Genomic DNA, 14,312 nt, shown 5'->3' with positions numbered 1-14,312 from the left:
CCCTAGAGCTGAGTAAGGACTTAAACCCTCTTGTTTATATGACTTTACAATGTCATGAAAAGCGGCCTTCAATACATACATGTATAATATTGCAAATTGATTTATACCTTGGGAGAGGTCCTCGCTTGTTTATTCCATTATATTTTGCTTTCTGGGGTTCAATATCAACAACACATATTCAACGTCATTTTTGACGTGATTAATTTTTCACACCTTGACTACAAATCGACATAAACTGTGCATCCCCTTTCTCTCTGAATTTAATTTGGCATTAAAAAAACAAGTACTCTGGATGCATACTATTTCTCCGTAATCAGTTTAAACATTTCCTAGGTTTATATAATTTTTTTCAGAGGCAAAACTTTACAGAATGTTGAAAATAAAACCCGTGCACCCTTTTGACGTCATTTTGTCAAGGCTTAATTTGTTTGGTCACTCCATGCTAAATTTTCTACAAATTTTCAAAAAACTTCCAGAATTAGGTATGAAAATATTTCATATTTTATGGAACAATACTATCCTAACACATACCTTAATTAACGAGATTTTTGGATGCCAAATTTTCATATCTTAAGAGTTTTTCTCAGTTACACTTCGGTCGAGAAAACGTCGTGTTCGAGGTTGCGCCTAGACATATCATTGCTTACAAAAATATCACTAATTTATTAAAATGATGAAATTTATGATTCATGGTTAATTATATAGATAGAAAAGATGATGATAACTAGATCTTTTAAAATTCATGGATATACATATGGCGGTCCACGCACTATTTGACCCCCTCGTACATGAGACGTTTTCATTCATGCTCTAGTAAATAAAATCTGTAGAAAACTAACCCCCCCCCCGATTACACGATGATTGATAAAAATTTGCTTCCATAACAAAAACTGTTTCAAGAACTGTCGAGGGGAAATTTGACTTTGTTATCACAATAAACTAAGACCGAAAATAAATCATGCTTTGATTTATTATACGGATCTTAACTTTGTTTCTCACTTGCAAAGCAATTTCTTTGCCTTTGGGAAATGAGGATTAATGACAATGCGTCTCGTGTTGAATGTAATTTTAAATCCGATACTCATTTTAGTTCAAATCACAATTCTCTTCCTAATTGTAGGAGTATATGTGGGTTTTTTTTTACTGTTTATTAGGTAAATTAGAAGGAGAGAAGTTCTTCCTTGCCAATCCAGGACTGTGTCAAGTGATCGCCTATCTCTGCACTATTTCGTGCATCGATTCCCTTAGGCTCAATAACTCTCATGAGCTTTAGTCGCTTCATTTTCATCTGCCATAACAAATACTACGATACCATATTCAGAAAAAGCACTTCTATCACCATGTGTGTTGGTCTTTACCTGACCGGTCTTCTGATGGTCCTTCTGAATTTGGCGGGAATTGGTGATCACACTTATGATCGAAAGAGCCTTGAATGCATTTGGGACAGGATGGCTACCTACTACTACACAGTAGCACTCTCTGTTGTTCTTGTATGGATCCCCGTAGTGCTAAATGCGTTATTCTACTTTAGTATTTATTATAAAGTCCACAAGAATGCCAACCAAATTATGGATCTGACTTCATCGAAACTGAAGGGGAAGTCGGTCAGCCTAGCGCGCACTTTGTTTCTGATTTATGCCATTTTTGCGGCATGTTGGGTACCATACGCAATCATTATTGTAGCTGACAAGGAAAATTCATTTCCCCATGAAGCACATTTGATTATTACGACGTTTGCTCACTTGCATCCATCTATTAATGGGCTGGTTTACTACAAGACGAATAAAAAATTCCAGGATGCATTTAATTTACTGTTGAAATTGGAAAAGTGTTCTAGAATCATTAAAAGAAATGGAATGGTTCAAACAGATTCAACTTGAACAACGAATGCATTGAATTATAAGAGTTTTCCATCAAGACGTAGTAGAGTGTTTCAGAATAAGTCCATATTTGTATTCAAAAGTGAAATGCAATCTCTAGAATTGTACGCACATGTAATTAGGATTAATAAAGTTATTAAGTACTCTGTATCTTTCAGTTTAGGTTTTCATTTAAATTGTGTATTTAAGAATTACTTTTATATTAAATAAAGTTTAATGTATACTCAGTAATAGAAAAAAAACAATAAATATGTAATGATTGCTCTAATGAAATCTCTTAAAATAAAAACAAAAAAGAAATCCCATATATTCATTCAGTCAGACGTAGGCTATATAAGGCAGTCTTTTTTTCTCATTTTTTTTAGATGAAGGGCTTCTGAAAAAACTACATGTATATATTATATAAAACTATTATTTATTGAAATAGAGTATGTTATAATAGTTAATTAAATATGGAGATATTGAACTGTCATGAGTTCTTTTTAGATTTTGCAGGGTTGAGAAGGAAAACAATATCAATCAGAAATAATAAATAAGTTTATTAACACAAATAAAAAAAATTATATTCAATAACACTCACTCACTCTCACATACCAGCTCACACACTAAAATGAAATTGATATGAACTGTTAACTCAGTTTTAACCAAATCTGATACTTTACATAATAACGTTTAATATTATAAGCAACAAAGTTGATTCAATTAGTATCAGATCTTAAATCAAATAATAATTCAACGAATTTTGTCTTTAAAAACTAATAGTTAGAAAAAGCTCAATTGATTTCCAAAAAGAATAAAATGTATATTCAAATTTTAACCTGTTTTGTTATTTGCTACTGAAAGTTACTCAGAGTTCACAAAATTCACAAATTAAGGAAACTACACCAGTGCGCTCTCGCCATACAAGTACGTCTACGTCACATCAAGTTCCGTGGTCCACAAAATGGTAGTTCCTAAACTGCAGAGCCCGGGTCTTAGCCTCTCGCTCCTAGTTATCCTACCACGCCCTTAACAGTGTCGACATCGGATATGACGCACGTGGCCCTCCATACAACACTCGTCAATAAGCCTCAAACATCTAGCGCTCGTCAATAGACCCTCAGCACGTCCAATAAGCTGTAAATTGCCTCCAAGACCCTTACACACTGAAATTAATTTATTTTTACAAAATCCTAACCTAAAATACATCTGACACCGGAAATTTATACCAGCAAACAAACTATATACATTACTCGAACACTCTTACCGGCTAGAACTGCACAAACACGCTGCAATAATCCTCCTGACAAGTTATATGGCTACCCGTTTACATACAGTGCTATATCTCACTGGAAATATTCGCCACTTGTATAAGTCATGCCGGGGAAACTGCAAAACGTGGCACACCTCCGCCTGGTCACGCTACCGGACACCAGACTAGCTCTCACCAAACTAATCAAACCGGTCCCTTTATATACTCCTTACCAAACAATCTCCAATGTATGGAAACCCATTAGAACAAAATTAAAGTAATATATACAGAAAATAAAACAACCTCTTCACATGAACAATATTCAAACTCAAAAGGCAAGATCAATAATCCATAAAACAATACAAAATAGGAGTAGAGCAAGCATGAACCTCCAAAACATCAGAGGTAGGATCAGGTACCATAGAGGACTGGGCATTACCTACCGACAGGTCACACCCGCCGTTTACTCCTTGTCATGATCAGGAAATAACGGAAAAATCCGACGCCAATCCAGTGTATAAATAATAAACTAACAATAGGTATGAAAAACGTAGTTGGCATTTGACGAAATAATAAATTGTATTTGCTGACAAGGTCATTGTATCGACCATAGAACTTACGAAATGATGACTTTAAACGAGACTGCTGATATTCTTCTTTCATCAACATGATTATCAATAATTTACCTCGTTTTAGAAATTGTTCGTACGTAGAGCTTTTAGTATCAAATCAACTGAGATATATAAACTCTGTATGCAGGTGATGAAGGTATATTTCTGCATAAGTAAGGGAAGGTGGCGATTGAAAAGTAACGGTCATCCCGTTTCTCATAGAGCTTGGTTATTAGATTATCATTAATGTCTTTTACGTTAAACATCCAAATATGAAACAGATGTGTTAGATTCTGTTGTTTCTTTTATCTCAAGCTCAATGTTGTATCTTTAGTTCACCAGGATACGTCGTATCGAAATAAGAATGGAAATTACTATTGTTAATTGACAGGTCGTCGATATATCAAACAATAAATATCAGGAGCAGTCTGAAACATCAGAGAGGAGATCATGTGCATTTTAAAAGTAAGCATCCCCTATCGACCGGTCACATGGCCTTGAGTTTCTTGATCGGGAAAAATGGGAAGATCCGTAGAAATTCATGTGGAAAATAATGACTTAACAATTAGTATGGCATTCGTCCATACGCATTTCAAATTATTAGTAGATTGTACCTGCTGACAAAACCATTGTATCGACCATGCAATTGCAGAATGATAACTTTAAATGATACTTCTGTTTGTATCAACAACTTGTTTGTTATTAACACCTCGTTTTAGACATTGTTTGTACGAAGAGCATGATCTTATGTTTTGTAAAGAGTCAACTTACAGACAAAAGTCCCATTTAAAGGTATAATGCTACATTAGGAAGGGAATCGAAGTTGACGATTGAAAAGTTGAAGTCATCATGTTTATCATTAGGTTTTCATGATAGGATACCATTAATGTCCTTTTCTAGTAAAATATCTCAATCTGAAGCAGATGTGAAAAATTCTGTGTGGTATCTTTTTTCAGCCCACTTGGGTATATCATGTCGACATATGAACAAAAGCAACTATTTTTAATTGATAATGCATCGTCGATATATCTAAATGTCTAGTTGGCGGCTACGGGAAGCGTTTTCTTCTTCACATGTATAAGATGTTAGAGAAACTTTTCATCATATATACGAAATTAAGTCTACGAACAAGTCTCTCTAATGCACAAAGACATGGTATTATTACACTTTTACCAAAAGGTGATACGCCAAGACAATACTTAAAGAATTAGAGCCAATAACTTGTAGTTGTAATTTTTCTAATTTTTTCAGAATCTGTCGTTGAACAACCTCCCAATACTACCGAAGCATATTCATTTTGAGGCGTATGAATGACGTATACATAAGTGAAAGAGTTTTTCGATTTATTTTGAATTTGAGTTTTTCAAAAGACCCATTTTTGTATGCATTTGATAGTAAGGTTTCAATGTGGGACGAACAACTTAAGTTATATAAAAATGTTATTCCTAAATGTTTGTGGGTTTTGAGCGTATTCTAATTGGTTACCCTGGAAAGGAAGCTTAGGGAGTTCTAAATTATTTTTTGTTAAAAAAAAATACTTTCGTCTTGGAGGCATTAAATTTAAGTAACCACTTTTTGACCACTCTTCTGAAGATTTAAGATCATCATTTAACTTACTTTCAATTGATTTTACACTTTTAGAAGCATACAGTAAGCTGTTGTTATCAGCGAAGAGTCTACAAAAACTTGACATTTTATCGGCGATATCATTCACATAAATTGAAAATATCAAGGGACCTAACATCGAACCTTGAGGTACCCCGGCCTGTAAAGGTGCCGGTAAAGATAACAAATTCCTATGCATCACTCTTTACATTCTGTTAGGTTTTGTTGACCCGATTCACGAGCATCTTATAATGGCAAATGTCTGAGTATAGTGTATTTTTGTATACAATCACGATGATTTTAACAAAACAAATTAACAAATGACCGATGACAAAGTAAGTAAATCTAAAAGTTCTATCATCATTGGAAAAGCCGCTGGCGATGATTTCAAAAAGCCTTCACTTTTATTTATCGTGGAAAATGGGTTTTTATAGAGTTGAAAATTTTAACGCTGTGATTTTCATTTTTCCAAATTCCTTGGATTTTTCAAGTATCCACATCTGATTTTCACCACTCAAATATATTGATACAATAATTTTTTGTTCATTTTCATTCTATTTAAAGTTAATTTTTTTTCTATCGCTTCTTTGTTCTTACCCAATTCCTTGTGCCAAGCATAAAGAAAATTTTAATTGATACATTCTTGTTTTCACTTCTTCGATAGCTTTAATTTTAAGATATTTATATCAATAAGTTTCACCATTCTAGAAATGAAATTCGTATTCTTAAGGAGATTTTAACCTTGCTTTTGAGCAGATTTGTAAATTGGTCCTAGATTTCTAAAATTCTGCTGTGCGTCATATTTACGTCCATACATTTGATTTGGATTCTACAACGCAAATCAAAACATATTCAATGAAAAATTCGTAATAAAATTTTATATAAGTTGGATAAAGTCAGGAACTTTTTTTAAGAGAGGGGTTTTGAGAAGAAAATAATCTTTTTTCCCTTTTGAAGTTTTTAGAATTCTGATATTTTTTCCAGAGAGCTATTCTTTGCAGTGAAATATTTGATAGTTCTTCTGAAATATTTATTAAATTATTTTATGTTTTTTTTTTCATCAGACTGTGTCAAATAAATTAAAAATATTCTGAAAGTCTATGAAAATATGTGCCAATTATAACGTTAAAAATCAACACTTTTTGTGATGTCTAAAAACGTATATCATATAGAACCCCAACTTTTGATTTACTATTCTGAATATAAAATGTAAGATAACTTTGATATTTTGGCTTTTTTTAATTCAACAAAAGCTAAAGACGTTGATAAAACTTTTTATTTGCCTGTTATTTTTTTTCATTGCAGAATGGTGAAATAATTGATTGTGAGAAACACTTTAACTAAATCTTCTCTTTTGTCAAAATTTTAAAGTGTCTTTTAAAAATAGAGCTATAGTATATTTATTTCGATGAAAAAATGAAGGAAAATCTTTAATAATGCGATGTTTATATTCAAACAGGTCTTATTTGATGTACTGTGCGAAACAAAGTAATGTTTGACCCACATACTTTTGATTTTGAATCAAACTATGTGTGTATGTACTAGCAATATGGTGGAAATTTTTTTTTAGGATTTTAAATATCAGTATCCGACCTCCTTATGTTCATAAAAGTGTATAAATATTTTTTATTTACCTGGGGCAATCGCATTCTAAAAATAGCACTAAATTTAACTTTCGTTTCTTATACCGCTTAAGGATGGTGAATGTAAAATTAGTCTCCTTTAACTAATGTAAAATATATTAAAGCGCATACCTACTTTTAAAAAAGAAACAAAACAAAGCTAGAAAAATAACACTTTTTATATATAATTAAATCATTATAAAAATCTATATGTCCCGTCTAGAAATTTTCAATGATTTAAAAATAGATTTTGGGGAATTTTTGCATTAAGAATATCTGTATCAGTGTGTGTTTAAAATTTTAAATTGTTTAACTCGTTCATGTATTAATTATTTCTAATAAGTTCCTTCATCGCTTCGGGACAAATAGGAACAAACGTTTCTTGATATATATAACACCTCAGCAGATAAAAAGGCCTCTGTGCATTCGCTAAATTTAGAAACATATAAATCAAGAATATTGTTAAGAATTATTTAATAATAAAATAAATAATTATAAAAATAAGTCGACTTTGTATTTAATTGTCGCAAATTATTATGCATGATTAATTTCTATATATTAGTAATAAAAAGCATTAAAACATAAATCTCTATTCAAATTAGGAAAAAAGAAAATCCCCTTACCTAAATTTAGTACTGCTGATAAAGGTACAGATTCGGACCAAGAGAGCTCTTCCTCAAATAAAGCTTCTTTTTACTAATATACAATTACAAAGATGCTGCATTTACAGGAATATATGGAAATTCTGGTTTGGAACAATGTAAACATTGTTATAAATGTACTGGTAAGGATTTATTTAGCTCTTTATAGTAGTTTATATTAGATAGAAATTTACTACGCAATATTATCATTCAAACCGAAAGAAGAGAGTTGAAATGGGTGACGTATTTTTTTTCTTAAATGAATAGATGTTAAAAATTTGAACATTATTATTTGCAAAGAATCTCTCTCTTTCTCTCTCTCTCTCTCTCTCTCAATTTGAAAATATCGTATTTTAGGAAAATAAGCAGAAAATCAAATTTAGATATATCTATCTGACAGAAAATCTTCCATGCAGTCTTCTCTTTGTCTCGTTGGAAGAATAAGAAGTTCAGAGAAAAGAAATCAAATTTGTGTGAATGCAATGTCAAACAAGGTAATTAAATTATAAATATTTTTTATGTGTGATTATATAACGATAAACATTAGAGGTGGGAAAAGATGCCAAGTAGGAGTAAACATTGCTTGTCTACCGATCTCACCCGCCGATTTCTCCTTGTTATGATTTAGCAAATCCAAGCATTTGATTCGTCCTCTTAGCTTGGAGATGATGGCGTTTGTATTGCTCCAAATTGTATTCTTTCAATAATGGACTTTCGAGCTCAATTACTGTTCACTAACTTCAAAATTAATGGTTAATTTACTCAAACGTTATCAAAATATCTAAATGATGAACTGAAGGCCAAATCACGAGACTTCTTTATTTAGTAGATGTTTAAAAACTTCTTCATATGAAGATAGGTCTGCTAAAACGAAATTCGACTTCTTTTTTACCCTTTCGAGGAAAATGATGTATATATTATCATCCCTTTATAAAATTGTTTCACCAGGGCAATTTTCAATTTCTTTTGCATTTACATCTTCAATGCAGTGTTCTTTATTTCAAATAAATCTGTTTACTTGTTTACTGAAAATTTCGTTATTGAGTTTACGGGTCCTGATGATCCGCCTGAAAGGTACTTAAACAAAGTGTCAATGACACTACTCTTAATAATAAACTTTTTTCAATGTAGAGTACGTGACTAATTTTGTTTTCCTATACTTCACTATTTACATCTCGTATACAACACTACAATCAACCAGTTTAAATAATTCCTTTGATTGTTTTAGAAGCAAATGTAAAACCGAGAAGAAACAAAATAAATATCATTCTACATGCAAATTAGCAATCAATGTCACACCTCATAATAAGGGGGTTCAAAAAGTATCCTGAATTGTCAAAGCAGGTTTATTATTACCGTATTTGTGTCCGTCATATTTAACGTGGTTTCGATGCACAAAAAAAGACCTTAAATCGATTGTTTATTATTGAAAGAAACACATTTTCAGATAATCGATCATCCATTATTTGATATTTTCCCTTTTATAAAGAATGAGGTTATAGCTTTTATATGACCTTTTATATCTGATGTTGCAGTTGGAGACATTTGGATTCCACCAAAGGTGCAAATAAGCAATGCGGTAAGTTTCATTATAAAAAGTATATTTAGAAATTTAAAAAGATTAATTCTAAAACCAGAATTATGAACAATTTTAAGTATGCAATATATCTTTTATATAATTTTGAATGTGCTTTGAAGATTCAAAGTATATCCTTCCTAATTACATAGAAAGCATTTTAAAAAAACTCAAATGAAGATATTTCACATGAAGAATACCGGTATATCCTTTGCTTCAAGTTTTCAATGATTTTTTTCTTGTGAATGTTTGTAATTGTTTTGTTATATACAGGGAACTCAAACGTACGATAATGAAGAAGATGAGAGAATTGCTTCCATGGATATGTTTGGTTCAGACTTAGGTCAGTCTATTTACTTTAGGAAAGTATTTAACATGTGAACTAAGCAAAAGCCAAATGTTTTAAACATAAACGATACAATTTTTTTTTTAATAATACCGATGTTAATCTTTAAGAAAAGATCAGTAGAGAATATACTAGCAACTGGGCATTTTACTGAAACATTTTAAAGTAATTTGTAAGGATTCATTAGAAATTAGACCAAATTAGCATGTTAAATACATGTAACATATTTATTCATTCTTTTTAACCTGAAGGTCAAGTGTGCTTTTCTGTTCACATTTTGTCCGGCGTCTGACTGCAAACTTTTAAGTTTTCGATATCTTCATGAGAACAAATGGCCAAATTTCAAACAAATTTGCTATATGTATTGTATCTTAGTTCAGTGATTTTTTTCTTCATTTTTTAAAAAATTCTTTTTCAGACTTTTGGGATTTTGAAATTTCAACAATTCAAGCACAGTGGCCCAAAGAGACAATTGTAAGTATTAACATTTAAAACAATGTATAGATAATATATGAAACATTTCCAATATTATATTTTTAAAGATGATGGTGTTTGCAGAATCATTAGAGCAATATTTACATTAATTGGGTCTGTGGGGAGTTTCTATCATGCCGGTATACTTATCATTAAAATCAATATAAGAATAAAACAGTAAAAAGCTTATTAGTAATGTAATATAATGAAGGACTCTTTTAGGATGATAGTGGGAGCCAGGATGAAGCAGTTGCAGTAGAAGAGGGTATGTTTTCTTTGTATGAAATGTTTGGCGATTTCCATACAATGTAAGAGAGAAATAGCGTTCGCTATAGGGAGAGGGCGATTTAAGGAGGCTGGGGGTCAATAAATTAATCACAAATTAGCCACCGGATTTTACTTAGTTTTTTAGATATGGTATCTTAAGTGGTCAACTATCATAAGGCAAGGAAAAATTTCAAAAATTTTAGCTTTGAAATTTGATCATTTTCTATATCTTTATATGGAGCTCTTCTTTTAAAGGAGATTGAAATAGTCTGAAAATGGCTGCCACCCCCCCCCAGCCTCTTTATGTTTTTAGAACTTGTGCCCAATCCGATTGTGTGTGTGTATATATATATATATATATATATATATATATATATATATATATATATATATATATATATATATATATATATAAAGCACTAAAAAACCAACAACAATGTATATCCTAAATGTCGGATCTACCAAGTAGATACAAGGTCACGGATGGAAATTTATATAAAGCACTAAAAATAACCAACGACACGAACAATAAAAATTGTCAAATTTTCGGGACGCCCTGTCCCTTCCTCAGGACAAAGAAAAAAGTTAAAAAGTCATAAGAACAAAGGAAAAAGAGAAACAAAAACAACTAGCACTACTACTAAACTACTAAACACTATATATTTACAAACGTAGTCACATGTTGAATTGGAAATTTTTACGAACACTTTTAAAGAAAGAAAACCGGACCGCTATGAAATACGTCCGGTCTATCGGGTATACTCGGGTGAAGTGCGATTTACATAATTGAACGAATTAATTATGCTAATTAATTACGACAATCAGTAAATTGTACATTGTTTCATTCTCTCAAAATGGCGTAACTATACTTGATAAAGAATAATCAAAGAAAAATGATATAGCAGGGATATTTTAAAATATGAATTATGATCTATTATAAATTTTGAAATATTTTAGGACTTATTATCGGAAAAAAATAATTAACAAAGGCGTAAGCAATTCATAGTTAAGTGGGTTGTTCGAGAGTTGGTGACGCAAATTAACTGTAGAGTTTACACTAAATTGAGAGAATAATCTTGTTTAGTATCTTCAGGAATTGGGTCTAGTTTACGTTCATTCTGGTGAAGTCATTCAGTTTGTTAATACCATTAGGGCGGAATGACTTCAATCTGTGCATCCAGAACTTTTCTTTGTTTTTCTCTGAGCGTCTGTCCATCTTGGGTTATGGTCAATCACCAATACTGTCATGTCCTCCCATTTGTGACCCTCGAGGTTGAAATGTTCCCCAACGGGTTCATTGAGTTTTTTGGTCCTAATGGTCGAACGGTGGTTATTGACTCTCCTGCGGAGATCTCCTGTTTCACCAATATACTGTTTGGAGCAAACTTTGCAACTGATGAGATAAATGCAGTTGTCAGTATGACAGGACAAATTCCTTAGTATTTTGTAGCTGCAGCCTGTAACAGGGCTGTTAAAACTGTCTGTGTCAGTGCTGTGCTTACAAAGAAGACATCTTCTGTCAGAGCAAGTTTTAAAGCCCCCGTTAGGTAATGGGTTGTCCAGTCTGGTTCTTACTACCATGTCCTTCAGGTTCCTTGGGCGTCTGTATGCAGCCAATGGGGGTTCCTTAAGACCTCTGCCATTCGTTTGTTTGAATGGAGAATTGGTAGGTTCTTTTGAAGGATACCGCTAAGGTTCTTAAGGACGGGATGGTATGTGGTTAGCAGAGGGACCCTGCCGCTATTGTCTTTCTCCTTGTAGCGTAATAGGTTTTGCCTGTCATGTCCCGCCATCTCGTCAATAGCTGTTTGTATGGTGCGGGCATTGTAGCCTCTTTTGCACAAGTGGGACTTCAGAAGACCACTTTGCTCCTGATATAAGGCAGGGGAAGAACAGATGCGTCGAATTCTGGTGGCTAGACCCTTAGGCATTCCCTTGAAAGTGTGTGGGGGATGACAGCTAGTAGGCATAAGATATAGGTGGGAGTCTGTGGGTTTGGTGTGGAGACTGAATTCCATTTCACCATCAATCAGGGTAGATGTAGTATCTAGGAATACGTTTTTCGAATTAGATACGTCTACTGTAAATTTGATCGACTGATGAAAGGTGTTGGCAAACGTAATGAATGCCTCGAGGGTCTCGCGACATTCCACTCACTTCATCTCTATATCGTCAATGAAACGCAACCAGCTATGGGGCCTAAATGGTGCTTGAAGTAACAAGTTGCGTTCCATTCTGCCCATGAAGACATTGGCATAAGACGGTGCCATTTTCGTACCCATAGCAGTGCCATTAACCTGCAGGTAATGTTCTCCATTAAACATGAAGTTGTTGAACTTGAGAACATGTTCAAGGAGCTTAGCAAAGGACTCGGTAGATGGAATTTGTATGGATCTACTATCCCAGACTTCCCTACAGGCTTCGATACCCTCATCGTGCGGAATATTGGTGTACAAAGATGTGACGTCCATAGTCACGAGGAGGGTATGATCAGGGAGGCCAGTAGAGGGCGTCTTGTTAATGTAGTCCGTGGTGTCCTTGAGATAGGATGGCAAACTCTCTACGTGTGGACGGAGATGTAAATCAATGAATTCAGAAATTTTCTCCGTGGGGTGTCCAATTGCACTGACAATGGGGCGACCTGGCATGTCTTCTTTGTGTATTTTAGGAAGCAGATAGAATTGTCCTGGTCTACAGTCAATAGGATTTAAGGTCTCATAGACTTTGATACCAATCTCATCTTTCTCAAACATATCGTCAAGAGTTTTGGTAATGGCGGTGGAGAATTCTTTAGTAGGGTCAGAGTCCAGTTTCTTATAGAAACGTTCGTCTGAGAGTTTTCTTTGGGCCTCCGCCATGTAAGTCACTTTATCCATTACTACAACTGTAGATCCTTTGTCTGCTTTCTTGATTACAATGTCATCCCGATTTTTTAATGATTGTAAGGCAGATCTCTCTTCATTACTCAAATTGTGGGGAGTCTTGTCTGGCATTGAAAGGAGCTTCTCTATGTCTGACTCAACGGCGTCAATATACGACTCAAGCGCGCCGCATTTGCCCGGTGCAGGTTCCCAGTCACTCTTGGGCTTATAGAGTTTGTGTTCCTCTAGGTCGTGTAAATCTGGCTTGGAAGAGTCGTATGAATTTACTTCGGAGTCTTTTCTAGAGTAGTGCTCCTTCAAACGAAGTCTCCGGAAGAATGCTTGGGTGTCCTCTCTGACTTGTTTTTCGTCGACCTCATGTGGCGTGGGGCAGAAATTTAGCCCCTTGGAAAGAAGTGAGGTCTCCGATTCGGAGAGAGGAGCACTAGATGTACTGAGCACTGGGCAGACGTCAAGAGTTTGTATGGGTCCGTCCCTCGCGATTGTCTTAATGCGTTTAAAGCGTCTCGAGTGGGGTTTACGTGTTTTGTTAACTGACCTCTGACCAGTTGTTCCTAGACTGTGGAACACTGTCGCGGAGAAATTTCTTTTTTTGAGTCTTGTTGACTTTATTTGTCAGGGCCATATTATAGGTGTCTATAATATTATGGGCTTCATCAAGATCGGCCTGGTACATGATATCGTTGAGGGATGATTCTAAGGACTTGATCTCACTCTTCAATTGTCCTAACTTGTGGATATCCCAAGAAAGACAGAGTGACATCAATTGTTTAGAACATCTCTTTGTAATAACGTCCCAGCGTTCCTGAAAGCGTTTGGAGATTGGCCCTATGTTAGGTGTAACACTTATCTGAAAGCCTTTCGGTATAATGTCACACTCTAAGTAGGTCTGTAAACTGGAGACCCGGTGTTCAGTTTTTATTGATTTTTGGTGTTCTTCCTTTAGAAGTTTAAATGTTTCTATAAGAAACTGGACTCTGACCCTACTAAAGAATTCTCCACCGCCATTACCAAAACTCTTGACGATATGTTTGAGAAAGATGAGATTGGTATCAACGTCTATGAGACCTTAAATCCTATTGACTGTAGACCAGGACAATTGTCAGCGCAATTGGACACCCCACGGAGAAAATTTCTGAATTCATTGATTTACATCTCCGTCCACACGTAGAGAGTT

The 14,312-nt window shown here is 34.0% G+C and overlaps 2 protein-coding genes across 2 annotated transcripts; both read left to right on the top strand.

The window, feature by feature from the left end:
• Positions 1-1,126: 1,126 nt before the first annotated feature.
• LOC134263704 (melatonin receptor type 1A-like) lies at positions 1,127-1,880 on the top strand. The gene is given in 2 exon segments (XM_062746087.1): positions 1,127-1,237; positions 1,239-1,880. Coding segments are annotated over 2 exon segments (753 nt in total).
• A 5,784-nt stretch (positions 1,881-7,664) lies between these two features.
• Positions 7,665-10,298, top strand: LOC134263703 (uncharacterized). The gene is made up of 6 exons (XM_062746086.1): positions 7,665-7,733; positions 7,991-8,084; positions 9,126-9,169; positions 9,440-9,509; positions 9,931-9,986; positions 10,209-10,298. The coding sequence occupies exons 1-6, from the start codon at positions 7,665-7,667 to the stop codon at positions 10,296-10,298; spliced, it is 423 nt and encodes a 140-aa protein (XP_062602070.1).
• The last annotated feature ends 4,014 nt before the right edge of the window (positions 10,299-14,312 follow it).

This window comes from Saccostrea cucullata, unplaced genomic scaffold (assembly GCF_032062105.1).
Source record: "Saccostrea cucullata isolate Sc308-1 unplaced genomic scaffold, CSIRO_AGI_Scuc_v1 ctg10989, whole genome shotgun sequence".
NCBI lineage: Eukaryota > Metazoa > Mollusca > Bivalvia > Ostreida > Ostreidae > Saccostrea > Saccostrea cuccullata.
The sequence above is the reverse complement of the archived record's forward strand: the minus strand, read 5'-3'. Positions and strand labels throughout refer to the sequence as shown.

Bases quoted from the DNA above. Each gene is read 5' to 3' on its own strand.
- LOC134263703 (XM_062746086.1), top strand. From the start codon at position 7,665: ATGCTGCATTTACAGGAATATATGGAAATTCTGGTTTGGAACAATGTA. The intron at 7,734-7,990 runs GTAAGGATTTAT...TCTATCTGACAG, and splicing joins ACATTGTTATAAATGTACTG to AAAATCTTCCATGCAGTCTT. The intron at 9,510-9,930 runs GTCAGTCTATTT...ATTCTTTTTCAG, and splicing joins TATGTTTGGTTCAGACTTAG to ACTTTTGGGATTTTGAAATT.